Source organism: Peromyscus maniculatus, chromosome 2 (assembly GCF_049852395.1).
Source record: "Peromyscus maniculatus bairdii isolate BWxNUB_F1_BW_parent chromosome 2, HU_Pman_BW_mat_3.1, whole genome shotgun sequence".
NCBI classification, from domain to species: Eukaryota; Metazoa; Chordata; class Mammalia; order Rodentia; family Cricetidae; genus Peromyscus; species Peromyscus maniculatus.
This window is the reverse complement of record NC_134853.1, coordinates 152,388,352-152,404,431: the sequence shown is the minus strand read 5'-3', so window position 1 is coordinate 152,404,431 and position 16,080 is coordinate 152,388,352. Positions and strand designations below refer to the sequence as shown.

Genomic DNA, 16,080 nt, shown 5'->3' with positions numbered 1-16,080 from the left:
GTGTGGAGGAGACACTACTCCTGAAGTGTGGAGGACACACTACTCCTAAAGTGTGAAGGACACACTACTCCTAAAGTGTGGAGGACACACTACTCCCGAAGTGTGGAGGAGACACTACTCCTGAAGTGTGAAGGACACACTACTCCTAAAGTGTGGAGGACACACTACTCCTGAAGTGTGAAGGACACACTACTCCTGAAGTGTGGAGGACACACTACTCCTAAAGTGTGGAGGAGACACTACTCCTGAAGTGTGGAGGAGACACTACTCCTGAAGTGTGGAGGACACACTACTCCTGAAGTGTGGAGGACACACTACTCCTGAAGTGTGGAGGACATGCTACTCCTGAAGTGTGGAGGAGACACTACTCCTGAAGTGTGGAGGACACACTACTCCTGAAGTGTGAAGGACACACTACTCCTAAAGTGTGGAGGACACACTACTCCTGAAGTGTGAAGGACACACTACTCCTGAAGTGTGAAGGACACACTACTCCTAAAGTGTGGAGGACACACTACTACTGAAGTGTGGAGGACACACTACTCCTGAAGTGTGGAGGACACACTACTCCTAAAGTGTAGAGGACACACTACTCCTGAAGTGTGGAGGACACACAACTCCTGGAGTGTGGAGGACACACTACTCCAAAGTGTGGAGGACACACTACTCCTGAAGTGTGGAGGACACACTACTCCTGAAGTGTGGAGGACACACTACTCCTAAAGTGTGGAGGACACACTACTCCTAAAGTGTGGAGGACACACTACTCCTAAAGTGTGGAGGACACACTACTCCTGAAGTGTGGAGGACACACAACTCCTGGAGTGTGGAGGACACACTACTCCAAAGTGTGGAGGACACACTACTCCTGAAGTGTGGAGGACACACTACTCCTGGAGTGTGGAGGACACACTACTCCTAAAGTGTGGAGGACACACTACTCCTGAAGTGTGGAGGGCACACTACTCCTGAAGTGTGGAGGACACACTACTCCTAAAGTGTGGAGGACACACTACTCCTGAAGTGTGGAGGACACACTACTCCTGAAGTGTGGAGGACACACTACTCCTGAAGTGTGGAGGACACACTACTCCTGAAGTGTGGAGGACACACTACTCCTGAAGTGTGGAGGACACACTACTCCTGAAGTGTGGAGGACACACTACTCCTGAAGTGTGGAGGACACACTACTCCTGAAGTGTGGAGGACACACTACTCCTGAAGTGTGGAGGAGGACACACTACTCCTGAAGTGTGGAGGACACACTACTCCTGAAGTGTGGAGGACACACTACTCCTAGAGTGTGGAGGACACGCTACTCCCGAAGTGTGGAGGACACACTACTCCTAAAGTGTGGAGGACACACTACTCCTGAAGTGTGAAGGACACACTACTCCTGAAGTGTGGAGGACACACTACTCCTGAAGTGTGGAGGACACACTACTCCTAAAGTGTGGAGGACACGCTACTCCCGAAGTGTGGAGGACACACTACTCCTAAAGTGTGGAGGACACACTACTCCTGAAGTGTGAAGGACACACTACTCCTAGAGTGTGGAGGACACACTACTCCTAGAGTGTGGAGGACACGCTACTCCCGAAGTGTGGAGGACACACTACTCCAAAGTGTGAAGGACACGCTACTCCTGAAGTGTGGAGGAGACACTACTCCTGAAGTGTGAAGGAGGTCTTTACTGTAGATAGGAGGGAGGGGTCCAGGCTGAACATGGCCGGCAAACTAAACCAGACCATGAGCGGAGAGACAGGGAGGGAGAGCAAGAGAGGAGATGCTGACCAAGAGGAGTGGCCCGGGCAAGAGGTCAAGACTGAGCTAGCCAAAATGACTGAATTATTTAGGAATCAGGCTGGGGGGAGGGAAGCCCCTGGGAGGAAGAGATTTAGGGTAGGGGGCGTCGTGAGGAATCCTGGGAGAACCCACAGGTACTAAAGGATGCTGGGAGGGCCGGGGGCACCCACAGGTACTAAAGGATGCTGAGAGGGCTGGGAGAACCCACAGGTACTAAAGGATGCTGGGAGGGCTGTGAGAACCCACAGGTACTAAAGGATGCTGGGGGGGGGGGCACCCACAGGTACTAAAGGATGCTGGGAGGGCCAGGGGAGGGGGGGACCCACAGGTACTGAAAATTGTCCCAGGTTTCTCTGAGACCTAACAGTGTATATGTGTGTATTTCTTTTGTGGTGCTGGGAATCAAACCCAGGACATGGTGCATTCTAGGCAAGTACTATACCACTGAGTCTCACATGTGAACAGATAGGCAAAGGCCTGGCATGGCTGCCTGCTAAGGCAGGCCAGGATCCCCGTAGTCTCCCTTTGCTGGACTGCCTTGGGATCAAGGGCACCCCCTCACCCGCATGTCTCCTTCTCTCCTCGACAGACTCTCCAGGCATCCCCCCCAGTGCTGGTGCCCATCAGCTGTTCCGTGGATTCAGCTTCGTGGCCACTGGCCTGATGGAGGATGATGGCAAGTCCCGGACCACTCAGGCTCCCCTGCACTCAGTGGTCCAGGTGAGGGAGATGGGGGACTGTGCCTCAGTTGCCCTTTTCCACCCAGAAGCAGAAGAGCCGAGAACACAGGCTCCGGAGCGGGACAGGTCAGACTGCTCTGGGATCCAGACAGCCTCCAGGCTCCTGGATCTCACGGTCCTCGTGTGTAAACCGATCCATGAAACACAGTTGTTGACACCTGTGGCCTCGATTATCTGCCAGCAACAGAGATAGAAAGTTCTTAGGAGGAATGCCAGAGATTGCCCTGAGGGTGGCATGGGGAGTGGCTCAGGTGTCCCTGATAAGAACCGGGGCCAGGGACCTGTGTGTTCACACTTGCTCCTCTGTACATGGACTGCTCCATGGGAAGTGGACAGCTAAGAGGCGGTAATGTAGACGTCAGAGCTCATGGCCTGGGCCTAAAGCTTACAAGGTGACCAGACTCCAGAGGAGACACTGGCCCCTGGGCCTCAGTTTTCTCGTCTGCAACTGGGGTAATGATGGAACCTTCCTACACGGCCATAAGGCTTTCCAGAGCTGATGTGTGAAGTTAAGATCACCATGTAATCCTTGTTTGTTGGAGACAGAGTCTCTCTAAATAGGTTAAATACTTTGTCTGCCCTGGAACTCTTTATTGTAGACCAGGATAGCCTTGAATTCACAGAGATCTAAAGGCCTCTTCCTCTGGAATGCTAGAATTAAAGGCATGTGCCACCATGCCCTGCCCACTAAGTAATTTCTTACCTAAATTGGGATGTCCTTATCCAGGACAAACATTAAACCAGACTAGACGTGAGGCTAGCAGGCCTAAGCCAGGGTTGTCCATAAGGTATGTTGAACCACAGGGCTGGAGGGATGGCTCAGAGGTTAAGAGCACCAGTTGCTCTTCTAGAGGTCCTGAGTTCTATTCCCAGCAACCACACGGTGGCTCACAGCCATCCATAACTGTAATCCCATGATATCTGATACCCTCTTTCAGTGTGCAGACAAAACACCCATATACATTATGTACATAAATAAATCTTTTTTTTTCTTCTTCTTCTTTTTTGGTTTTTTTGAGACAGGGTTTCTCTATGTAGTTTTGGTGCCTGTCCTGGATCTTGTTCTGTAGATCCACCTGCCTCTACCTCCCAAGTGCTGGGATTAAAGGTGTGCACCACTGTTGCCTGGCTCAGTATATATTTTTTATGTAAAGTATATACCAACCTTGAGACATGATGGTATAGACCCATATACCCCAAGAAGCAGAGACCCTTAGTCAAAGCTGCATTAAATGGCAGACTTAAGATAGAGTTGCTTTTTGTACCCAGCTTAGGTCTGCCCAGGCTTCTGAAACCATAAACTGTCAGTGTCTGGTTCTCCTGGTCTGTCCCATCTTGCTGTGTCCTGTGTTGTCATGTCCCCACGCCCCCTTGGGCTACCCTGTGACTACACTACAGTGAGCGTGCCCATTGCAGAGAATAGAAACTGAGGCTCACAAAGGGGCAGGTTCTTGACTGAGGTCACACAGATAACACTCAGGCCCTGTGACTCTCCTTTCTCCATGCCCTCTTCACTGAGCCAAGGCATGATGTTAGGGATGACCCCTGGACCGTAGCGCCTGGGGTCAAGCTGACTCTTTCTTCCACAGCAACTCCACGGGAAGAACTTAGTTTTCAGTGATGGCTACGTGGTAAAGGAGACGATCGGCGTGGGCTCCTACTCCGTGTGTAAGCGCTGTGTGCACAAGGCCACCAACATGGAGTACGCTGTCAAGGTCGGCGTCCCAACCATATCCTGACTAAGGCTGCTGGGTTGGGGGTGAGGCCAGTGCTCCTGTGGCACTCTGATAGGAGGGTCTGTGGATTACGACGGCGTGTGCTGATTCTCCCTGGCCCTGTGATATGGGCTTCATGGCGGAGAGAATCGGACTGTGGGGTCTGGGCCCCTGACATGTGTTCCCCCCTCTCTTCAGGTCATCGACAAGAGCAAACGCGATCCCTCAGAGGAAATTGAGATTCTTCTGCGGTATGGACAGCACCCCAACATCATCACCCTGAAGGATGTGAGTGGGGAGGGGTCCTTGTTTTTTACTTCAGGGCCTCTTCCCAGTGCTCATGAGAAGAGGTAGGGGTCCCTGCGCCCTCCCCTGCAGACTCGGGCATTCTCTGAGCCCTCTTGAACCATCAGGGATGAGGCCAGCGCCCACTCTCCAGCGGGATGGCAGCCCAGAAGGGTGGCGGCCCAGCACCCCAGCCCTAAGGTTTCCTTGTCGGGAGATCTGGTGGTTGAGGGTCCCAGGCTGATGACGAGGTCTCTGGCAGGTGTATGATGATGGCAAACACGTGTACCTGGTGACAGAGCTGATGAGGGGCGGGGAACTGCTGGATAAGATCCTCCGGCAGAAGTTCTTCTCGGAGCGGGAGGCCAGCTTCGTCCTGCATACCATCAGCAAGACTGTGGAATACTTGCATTCCCAGGGGGTAAGTCTCGATTAGTCATGATGTGGGCAGAGAGCGAGAGCTGGCTGCCTCAGGAGTGGCAGTCTCCAGTCAGAGGAGCCTAGGAATGGGTAGGTGGGTTAGTAGTCTAAGAGGAAGGAAGAGGTAAAGCCAGACTCAGGGATTTGTCCAGGACCTACTGTGTGCCCTACACCATGCTAAGGTTTAACTTAAGGGATGTGTCCTTTGTTATTCCAATTGGATCTCCATGAAGTCCTGAATTAGATGTTGTCACTGGCCCCTGGCAGGTCAGAAGTCTGAGGCTCAGAGTGTAAGGTCGTTTTCCTGGGTTCCCACAGCCCGGGGACAGTGGAGACTAGAAGTTGGCAGGAGGAGTAGATTTTGTTTGGAAGGTGCAGGGGGGTCCCTGTGGGGAGCTCTGCGTCTTCGCAGGAGGAGAGGGTGGCCCAGGGCTAAGAAAGAGGGGGTGAGCAGGGTCAAAGAGCAGGGTGTGGCCTTCTCTGTTGATTGCTGTTGGCAGGGTGAATAAACCACGCGGGAGGGTAAAGCTCCTCATGGTTGTGAGTTCCCTTGCGGTTCTCTCTGGGTGATGTGATGTTTTGACGTGCTTCTGACCAGACAGCGAGAGGGTTAGGAATGTAGTCAACCTGGGGTCACGTGCCTTTAATCCCAGCACTCAGGAGGCAGAGGCAGGTGAGCTCTATGAGCCTGGTGTACCTATGGAGACCTTGTCTCCAAAGAGGAAAAAATAAAGACCACTAAGTCAAACATGGCAATCCACCCGTAATCCCAGCACTTAAGAGGCCAAGGGAAGAGGATCATCACAAGCTGGCAGACAGCCTAGGGTGTGTGCCACATTGCCTCACATGTATGTGTGTGTGAGATCGAATTGTATGTGGGCAGGTATGCATACACATATGTGCCTGAGTGTGGAGGTCAGAGGTCACACTACACTGTATGTATTGAGGTAGGGTCTCTCACTGATCCAGGATCGTGCCGACTAGCTAAGCAGCTTACTTCAGGATGCCTGTCTCCACTTCTAAGCATTGCGATTACAAGTAGCCTGTCATATCTGCCCAGCGTTCATATGGGTGCCAAAGATCAGAACTCTGGTCCCCGGGTTCACATGGGATCCTGTTTAGCTTTCTGTTGCTGTGATTATGACCAAAAGCAACTTGGGGAGGAAAAGATTTATTTGAATTTATACTTTCCAGGTCATTGGCCAACACTGAGGGAAGTCAAGGCAGGGCTGAGGCAGAGACCGTGAGGAGCACTGCTTACTGATTTGCGGCTTGTTCGGCTTGCCTTTTTTGTTAGTATTGATAATTTGTGTATATTTTATATGTGTGGATGCTTTGCCTACAAGCATGTCTGTGCACCACAGTGCATTCCCCCAGTGCCTGCAGATCCACTGGATCCTGTGGAACTAGAATCACAGACAGTTGTGATCTCCCGTGTGGGTGCTGGGGATCAAACCTGGGTCCTCTGGAAGAGCAGCCAGTGCTCTTAACCACTGAGCCATCTCTCCAGCCCAGGCTTGCTTTTTTTATATAACCCAGGACTACTTGCCCAGAGGTAGTGCTTCCTGCAAGGGATTCAGGCCCCCACATTCAAATCAGTCCCAATCAAGAAAACACCCTGCAAGCCGGGCGGTGGTGGCGCACGCCTTTAATCCCAGCACTCGGGAGGCAGAGCCAGGCGGATCTCTGTGAGTTCGAGGCCAGTCTGGGCTACCAAGCGAGCTCCAGGAAAAGGCGCAAAGCTACACAGAGAAACCCTGTCTCAAAAAATCAAAAAAAAAAAAAAAAAAAAAAAAAGAAAACACCCTGCAGATTCGCTACAAGCCAGTCTGGAGGAGGTGTTTTCTCATTTTCCAAGGTAGCTTGTGTCATGAGGACAACAAAGTAGCTAGCATACGTGGCAAGAACTTTCCTCAAGATTTGTATGTGCAGGGGGTGGGGCGGGGCGGGGCGGGGCATGCACGCCTTTATTTGCGTGGAATGTACAGCGATGTCTGCAGGTGAGACTTTCCTATTGGTAAGTCACGTGTATGTAAGAGTTCAGTACTTCCTTGGAGCATCGGGGTTCAAAAGAGATCAGTACTTCCTTGAAACATTGTGGTTCCTTGGAACATGCCGGCTCTGAACCCATTGTTTCCTGGCAGCATTAATTATGCTACTTTGTAGTTCATATCATGCCTGTAGCTCTTGTAAACTGAAACGTGTGGCAACTCTCTTGCCCTTTGCCATACCACGCCTCACCATTGGCCTCCATCCTGGGCTCTGAGTGGTAGAACGGGTCTTTTTTAAGTCCTCGTGTGTGCTAGGTGCACACTGCCCGGAAGTATTAAGTCTGTTTCACTTTCTTGCGGGGAGAATGGGAATAAGGTTCAGAAGGCCAACCAAGGTCTTAGATCTAATCATACAGAAGACTTAACTAGTTTTTGTTTATTATTATTATTATTATTGTTGCTGTTTGTTTGTATTTTAAGACAGGGTTTCTCTATGTAGCCCCAGCTGTCCTAGAACTCACTCTCTAGGTCAAGCTGGCCTTGAACTCAGATATCTACCTGCCTCTGCCTCCCTAGCACTGGGATCAGAAGTGTGCGCTACCTTGCCCTGCTTTTGTTTATTATTTTTGAGACAAGGTCTTGTAATATAACCTAGGCTAGCCTGAAACTTGCTATATAGCCCAGGCTGATCCTGAATTCACTATTCAACCTTGCCAGGCTGGCCTAGAACTCACAGAGATCAATCAGCCTGCCTCATCCTCCCCAGATTATAGACATGAGATATTTAATGCCTAGCAAGAATATTTAACTATTACAGGCCACTGGCCTTCAAGGACTTCCAGTTTTCTTTGTCCTTAGTGGACTATATATAGAGGAAGACTGGAAAGGGGACTTACTGTGACCATGTCCAACCGTTGGCTTCCAGTTCCATGTTTTAGTGACTGGGATGGAAGTAGGGGTCGTGATGTCCGCACGGGTCCACAGGCTCAGGATCTCCTCTCCTCGTAGCTGGGGGCCAATCACAGGACCTGAGCTAGTTATGGAGTCTTTGGATCAATTATTTTGCTAGACTCGAAAACATGGCAGTGTTTGATTACATATAACTCACTAGGAGAATTCTTTTACATTTGTTCACTTCATTTATTATGCGTGTGGGTGGGTGTGCCACAGCGCATGTGTGGAGCTCAGAGGATAACCTGTGGGAGTCGGTTACCCCCTTTCAACATGTAGGGATCGAACTCAGGTCATCAGACTTGGGTGCAAGTGCCTTAACCAACGGAGCCATCTCAGAGGCCCAGAATTCTTTCATAGGGGACTTTACCTTATAACCAAAGCTTTGGTTTGGTTACCACGTGTGTTTTTAATGGTCATGTTTGAAGTGGCTTTGGTTTCTTAAATGGCCAATATAAGCAGACTAATGATAAAATATGTCAGACCTGAGAGTAATATTTCCTTTTCCTGTTCCATTCGCAAGTTAATACTGGTTAACAGTCCCCCTAAGGGCTTTGGTTGGTGGTAGAATGCTTGCCTAGTGTACTAGAGGCCCTGAGTTCCATGCACAGTACTGGGGCGTGGGGGGGGGACACCACACATAGTGTGCCTTGTAACTCCAGCACTCAGGAGTCTGAGGCAAGAGAATCATGAATTTGAGGCCAGGCTGGGACGCTATGTAACAAGCTATAGGCTAGCCTGGGCTACATAACAAGACCTTGTCTCACAAAACAAAGTCACACCAGGGCAGTGGTGGCGCACACCTTTAATCTCAGCACTCAATCCCAGGAGGCAGAGGCAGGTAGTTCTCTGTGAGTTCTGTGAGTTCAAGGCCAGTCTGGTCTACAGAGTGAGTTCCAGGACAGCCTGGGCTACACAGAGAAACCCTGTCTCAGAAAAAGGAAGGAAGGAAGGAAGGAAGGAAGGAAGGAAGGAAGGAAGGAAGGAAGGAAGGAAGGAAGGAAGGAAGGAAGGAAGGAAGGAGAAAGAAGAGAGAGAGAGAGAGAGAGAGAGAGAGAGAGAGAGAGAGAGAGAGAGAGAGAGAGAGAGAAGGAAAACCACTGGGGCCTGCGTAGCTACATGGTGACTAGGCCCCAGGAGCAGTGTTTTGTCGGATTTTTGTTGGATTGCTGTTTCCCACTCTGTCTGGCTTCTCTCACGCCTGCCCAGACTGCTGTGACTTTCTGTGATGATGTACACACCTGATGGCCAGTAGATAACTCTGGAGCTTTTCCGAGCTGTGCCCGCCCCTCCCCCCTGTGCCCCGCCCCCTTCTGTTCCAGCCATGGTGAGGCACAGTTCCTGTCAGAGTTATTCATCTCTTTATGTTGCTAGGGCAGGTAAGATCACAAACTTCCCTATCCCTGTTCCCCAAAAGTATTCTTTGTGCCCCACTAAACTGAAAAGATCCTGCGACCATGGTCAGGGCTGAGTTCAAGTTCTGCCCTTGTCTCTTATGAGTCAATTCTTCTCTCAGGGTCTCAGTTTCCTCTTGTAAAGTGTCACCTGCCAGCCCCAGGGAGACCGTGATTGTGAAGTGACTTTTTTAAAAGACTTATTTATATATGAGTCACACACAAGCACCTATGGGGGCCAGCAGAGGGTGACGCATGTACTGTTACTCTCCACCTGTTCCTTTGAGGCAGGGTCTCTCTCTCACCCTGGGACTCACGTTTTCTTGACTCGGTGGAAAGCCAGTGAGCCCCATCACCCCTCAGTCCCTGCCCGCCCCACCTGGAAGTGGGGTTTCAGGCACAGCACACCACTTTGTTCTGTAGGTTCTGGGACCCAAAGGCTTCTCTGGTCCTCAAGACTGCTCTGACAGGGTTCTTTTTTTTTTTTTTTTTTTTTTAAGATTTATTATATGTTTGTTTGTTTATTGCGCATGCAGTGTCCTGCTGGTGTGTACGCCTGCAGGCCAGAAGAGGGCACCAGATCTCATTACAGATGGTTGTGAGCTACCGTGTGTGTGTGTGTGTGTGTGTGTGTGTGTGTGTGTGTGTGTGTGTGTGTGTGTGTGTGTGTGTGCTGGGAATTGAACTCAGGACCTCTGGAAGAGCAGCCAGTGCTCTTAACCTCTGAGCCATCTCTCCAGCCCGGTTCTTTTTTCTTTTGGGGGGCGTAATGGGGTTCAAGGCAGGGTTTCTCTGTGTAACCCTGGCTGTCCTGGAACTTGCTCTGTAGACCAGGCTGGCCTCAAACTCACAGAGTTCCACCTGTCTCTGCCTCCCAAGGACTGGGAATTAAAGGCGTGCGCCAGCCCCCCACCCCCCACCTCCCTGCTCAGCCAGGGTTCTTACCGCCAAGCCATCTTTCTAGCCCTGCTTCTGTTGGCTGGGTGGTTGGTTGTTTCCAAGGACTGTATCTCAGGTCGGCCTCTACCCTACTGTGTAGTCAAGGATGAACTTGAACTTCTGATCCTTCTGCAAGGTGCTATAACACTGAGCTACATACCCAGTCCTCCATTTTTTTTCTTTACATTTTTATTATATATTTTGTGTGTGTGTGTGTGTGGACACATGCATGCATGTACTCATGCTGTGGCACATGCATGTGGCAGTCAGAGGACGATGTATGGGAGTAGGTTCTCTGCTCCCACCAAATGGATTCCACTGATCACACTCGGGCGTCGGATCGACTGTGAGCCTTTTCCCCATTCCGCCTCTCACCGACCCCTTGACTTAGGTTTAAGGGACTCACTGGCAGCAGCAGAGTCTCAAGGCGGGTGATGGTGTTGGGGACAGGATCCTGACAGGACAGAGACAGAGTGCCTGGGCAGAGCCTTCAGAGTTTGTTGGTGAAATGGTAGAGGGATAGGAAATGTTTTAAAAGGGAAGAGGAAAAGGAAGAAGGACCCATACTGTAGGAAGGAGGGAGCTGCCCTAGAAGAGACTAGGTGGTGAGGAGATGGGGGAGACATTAGGGAGGGCCACGGGCATCTTCACGGAGCTTCCAGAAGGCAATGTGAAGCCGGTAGGGTGGTTCAGCTTGCGAAGGCGTTTGCTGCCAAGGCTGTCGGCCCGAGTGTGATCCCCAGGACCCCCCGGGTGGAGCGAGAGAACTGACTCCCTCAAGCTGTGCGCCCTGGCACACCACCCCACAATTTTCTTTTTAGGCAACACCGACATAGGGCCCCCATTTCAACATGTCCTCCCTCTCGGGGTCTGGCCCTTTTCCTGTCTGCGTGACTTTGCCAATTCTGACAGTTGGCATGGGTCACTGGTACCTTCTGCACCATGTGCTGACCCAGCCCTCGGCCCCTAGGTCGTCCACAGAGACCTCAAACCCAGTAACATCCTGTATGTGGACGAGTCCGGGAACCCCGAGTGCCTGCGCATCTGCGACTTTGGCTTTGCCAAGCAGCTGCGGGCTGAGAATGGACTTCTCATGACGCCTTGCTACACAGCCAACTTCGTGGCACCTGAGGTAGGTGGAGGCAACAGAAGCTCTGTGTCCGCTCTCAAAGGCCCCATGCTGCCCAGAACGGAAGTGGTCATGACCTTGACCCAGGTATCAAGGGAAGACCTATAGCCCATGCCCTCGACTGCTTCCCACCTTTCTGGGAACTGATCCTTTCCGAATGCCCCTGAGCCCTGACCACTTCCCTCCCACCCCCCTCCTGCCAGGTGCTGAAGCGTCAAGGCTATGATGAAGGCTGTGACGTTTGGAGCTTGGGAGTCCTGCTGTACACCATGCTGGCAGGGTGAGTGTGAAGTCCGGGCCCGTGGCCCTGCCCCTGGGAGCCGCCAACCTCCTAGCCTCCCCCTGTGCCAGGATGGAGGCCAGAGGCTAAAGCTGGGCCCGGGGACTTCTCTAGATACACTCCGTTTGCCAATGGGCCCAGCGACACCCCGGAGGAGATCCTCACCCGGATCGGCAGTGGGAAGTTCACCCTCAGTGGGGGAAACTGGAACACGGTCTCCGAGATGGCCAAGGTGAGTCTGTGAGGCCTGGAGGCCGGGGCCAGGCTGCTGCCGTCAGCAGTTCAGGGACAGGTTTCCCGCAGCCTCTTCCCCTAAGTGGAATGTTCCACAATCCCCGCTGCAGAATTGCCCCGAGTAGAAGATTCCTAGACGTACACCCTTCGCCGTTTGTCTGGATAACTTCACAGGCCCTTCCATGTTCTGGGCCGAAGGGATGCAGATGCTGCCTAACCCCTGTCCCTCTCTGTGCAAAGTTGGTGTGGTAGACAATACAGGCCTGCACATAGAGGCTGGTCTCCATGGCAAGGCATGTGGGCACCTGTCCATGCCCTGTGGAATGCCTTCCCAAAGGAGGCTACACTTCACCTTTCAGTATTGGGAAGTTTCTTTTTTTTTAATATATATATAACTTTTTATTAAAAATTTTTTTTTCTTTCCTTTTACATACCCCCTGTTCCCCCTCCCTCCTCTTCTCCTGCTCCCCCCCCCCACATACCCCCGTCCCCTCCTCATAGAGGGTAAGGCCTCCCTTGGGTAGTCAACACAGGCTGTCCTACCATGTTGGGGACAGACTAGCCCCTCCCCCTGCATCAAGGCTGAATAAGGCATCGCACCATAGGGAATGGGGTCTGGTATTGGGAATGGGGTCTGGTATAGGGAATGGGGTCTGGTATTGGGGATGGGGTCTGGTATGGGAATGGGGTCTGGTATTGGGGATGGGGTCTGGTGTAGGGATGGGGTCTGGTATGGGAATGGGGTCTGGTATTGGGAATGGGGTCTGGTATTGGGAATGGGGTCTGGTAATCACCAGAACCTCCGTGGAACACCAGGTTGGACCTCTCACAAACAGCACAGCCTACACCAGTGTTTGAGGCGGGTATTGTTAGCTCTATTTCTCAGAGGGAAACTGAGGCTCAGAGTTAAGTAACTGTCCGGGACAGTCAAGCCTAGTGAGTAGAAGAGCTTGAAGAGAAATAGAAACGAAGTTTAGGGTTTTTATTTGTTTAAGGTTTTGTTACTGTCTCGGGGTTTGGTTTGGTCTCACTATATAGTCTAGGCTAGCCTACAACTGGGTCTGTAGACCAGGCTGGTTTTTTCATCCAGATCTGCCTCCCCACTGGGTTCAAAGGTGTGCGCCGCCACCCCCAGTCTTAATTTTATTTTTAATGAATGTGTATGTGAGTACAGGTGCCGCAGAGGCCAAAAGGCACAGGGCCCCCTGGAGCTGGGCCTGCATCCCTTGAGAGCCTCCTAACAGGAGTGCTGGGGACTGAACTCCAGGTCTTGGGAGAGCGCTAAGCATTGAGCTTGTCTGCTTTGATTTTTTTCATTGAAGACAGTCTCTCCCAGCCCTTGCTGGCCTACACGCCTATGTAGCTGAGGCTGATTTTGAACTCTTGATCCCCCTGGCTCTGCCCCCCAAATGCTGGGATTAAATACCTAGCATGTTTTTTTCATGGATTTTTCTCTTTGTTTTCATTCTTCATCGTACTGGGGATGGAACCCAGCACCTCGTGCATGCCAGGCAAATCTCTCAACCTCTCAGCTACATCCTCACCCCTGGAAGAGTCCAGTTTGAATCTGTGTCTCCTCGATCCCCAAGGCTTTAGGCAATTCCCACCTTTTCACGTGGCTTTTCTGAAAGAGAAAGAGAAGGGAAAAGATGTCCCTCCCAATGCCTGAGTAGCAGAGATGGAAGGGAAAGACGCCCGAGCTATCGTTAGGGGGAGACTTTGATTGTCTGAAGAATGGACTACAGGGGCTTCTGTAAGGGCCCAGGTCAGAGATGGCTGGACACGATTGCCTCGGGTCATCGCCATCGGCGAGGCACTCGGTGGGCACGGCTGTGTGCTGCCTCCATGCCCCACTCATCACCTCGTGCCCACTGTGCCTCCAGGACCTGGTATCCAAGATGCTGCACGTGGACCCCCACCAGCGCCTCACAGCCAAGCAGGTCCTGCAGCACCCGTGGATCACACAGAAAGAGAAGCTTCCTCAGAGCCAGTTGTCACACCAAGACCTGCAGCTTGTGAAGGTGGCCCTCAGTGCCTGGGCGGCTGAATGGGAGGGGGCGGGGGCGGGGGATGCGGCAGCGCCGGAGCCAGACCGTTCTGTGTCTGGGCCCGAAACCAGATGTGGCAAAAGACATAGCCCTGCCCCCAAGGGAGTCCCGGACTTCCACGCCACAGTGTCATTGTATTCTCGTGTCCCAGGGAAACCCAGTGGCCATGAAGCACCACCAAGGCTAAGAGGGTGGGCTGGGTGGGCTGGGGGACCCTGGGAGGGGTGGGCCAGACCCTGCGGTGTGTGTCTTGTCTGTCTACCCTCCTCATGGTTTGATCTCCTACCCTCTCTCTTAGGGAGCCATGGCAGCTACGTATTCTGCGCTCAATAGCTCCAAGCCCACCCCGCAGCTGAAGCCAATCGAGTCTTCTATCCTGGCCCAGCGGCGGGTGAGGAAGCTGCCCTCCACCACCCTGTGAGCCCCAGTGCGGACAAACCAACTCCTTGGAGGCCGAGTCCCTCCCAGAGGGAGCAAGCCTGCGTCACAGGACCAAGTGAAGCGGAGTCCTTCCTGAAGGGCCTGGGGAGTAGCCGGCCCCGATCACCCAGTCAGGGTGTGAAGTGCCTTCTTCCCCAGGACGGGCTCTTCTGGGCTCGGGCTCCGTGGGTGAAATCCACTCACTGTACGAACTATTTTTTAAGGGAGAAAAAAAAAAACGGCATCATCTACCATGGATTTTTACAAGATCCATTTGCCTTTCTGGCCCTTGCAGTCCCAGGAGGAGGAGCAGCGAGTCGCATGGAGACTGGGTGGCCAAGACTGACTTGATCAGCTTTGGGGCCCTCCCCTCGGCACCCCTCTGTCGGCCATGGAGCCGTCTGCACACGCCTCCAAGCAGCCCCTTGTTGCCTCTCAGAGTCACCCACTGGCTGTCCAGCAGAGCTTGGTCCCCAGCCGGCTCCCTCCTGTCCTGGGTTCCAGAACTACTTTCTGCTAAAGCCAAGAACGCACGCAGCCCTGTCGGCTCTTGGCTCCAGGCACCAGCATCCACATTGCCCATCCACAGTGGGCCCCTGCAGCCGGGTCGGATGGCCCCGTGGAGGGGAAGCAGAGAGCACTTTTTGGCAGACTTCCTGTCTGTCACTGGACAGAGTTCACAGGAGACCAGGGAGTGGGGCCACGGGGGCGTCGAGGGCTTTTTCATTTCCTCCTCAGCTGGTAACTCAGGGTTCATCTGTCCAAGGCCTTTCTAATAAACTTACAATCCAGTCGAAGCATATGCCCTTCCGCTCTTTACCCTCCTTGAGGACTTTGGAAGGGACAGGAAGTAGGCTAGAGACAGCTTAGCCCACCTGCTTGGAGCACACGTCATTTGAGCCCGTGAGAATCCCTCCGCTTTCCTCCGTGTGCTCCTACCGGAGGATTCCACACTAATGGATGAGCAGTAAGGACACCAGCAGTGACAAATGCTGACCCCGGTGGCTGGCCCTAAGGTACATGTCGCTCCCTTTGAGGTGAGAGTCCACCCCAGGGCCTTACGCTCGAGACAAGTGCTTTACCACTGTTCTCCTCCCTTTACTCCAGGGCCGGGGATTGAACTCGGAGCCCCTCACAGTTCTCTGTCACTGAAATAGATCCACCCTTACACCTGTATCACTTAATCCTGTCAGGCTGCCGGGTGGTGGTGGCGGCAGCGGCAGCTCATGCCTTTAATCCCAGCACTCAGGAGGCAGAGGCAGGCGGATCTTTGAATTCGAGGCCAGCCTGGTCTACAGAGTGAGTTCCAGGACAGCCTGGGCTCCACAGAGAAACCCTGTCTATAAAAACCAAACACAGCCCTGTTGGGTAGATGCTCCATTTTACAGAGGGTAGACAGGCTCAGAGGGGCTGGCATTTCTCATGCAGCCAGGTAGAGAACAAGGTCCTGGATGGTACTCCCTGGGAGGGGACAGTTCACAGCCAAGGTCGCCTGCTGATGTCACATGCAGAGTTAGATCAGGTCAGGGAGGGAGGCCCCTGTAGAGAGGCCCCCAAGCTGAGGTCTGTAAGAAGGACCGTCGAGGACACAGGAGTTGGGACAGACCCAAAGAGGGATGCAGGCTAGTTAGAGGCCAGAGCTAGGGAAACGGCTCGGTCTGGAGGGAGAGGGCTGACGTCACTGTCTTCGGTTTGTGTAAGGTGAGGCTGGCCAGGAGGTAGGGCTTT

The 16,080-nt window shown here is 52.6% G+C and overlaps 1 protein-coding gene across 4 annotated transcripts in view; it reads left to right on the top strand.

Annotated features, from left to right (window-relative positions):
• The window catches only part of Rps6ka1 (ribosomal protein S6 kinase A1), a 41,585-nt gene extending 26,436 nt beyond the window's left edge, over positions 1-15,149 (top strand). For all 4 annotated transcript variants that reach the window (XM_015994519.3, XM_076565362.1, XM_006975635.4 and 1 more), the window contains 9 exons: positions 2,396-2,526; positions 4,136-4,261; positions 4,460-4,549; positions 4,809-4,967; positions 11,212-11,373; positions 11,574-11,650; positions 11,765-11,882; positions 13,768-13,905; positions 14,231-15,149. In XM_015994519.3, coding sequence (XP_015850005.1) covers positions 2,396-2,526; positions 4,136-4,261; positions 4,460-4,549; positions 4,809-4,967; positions 11,212-11,373; positions 11,574-11,650; positions 11,765-11,882; positions 13,768-13,905; positions 14,231-14,353 — 1,124 coding nt within the window. In that variant the 3' untranslated portion in view covers positions 14,354-15,149. The remainder of the gene's footprint in view (positions 1-2,395; positions 2,527-4,135; positions 4,262-4,459; positions 4,550-4,808; positions 4,968-11,211; positions 11,374-11,573; positions 11,651-11,764; positions 11,883-13,767; positions 13,906-14,230) is intronic.
• Positions 15,150-16,080: the final 931 nt, after the last annotated feature.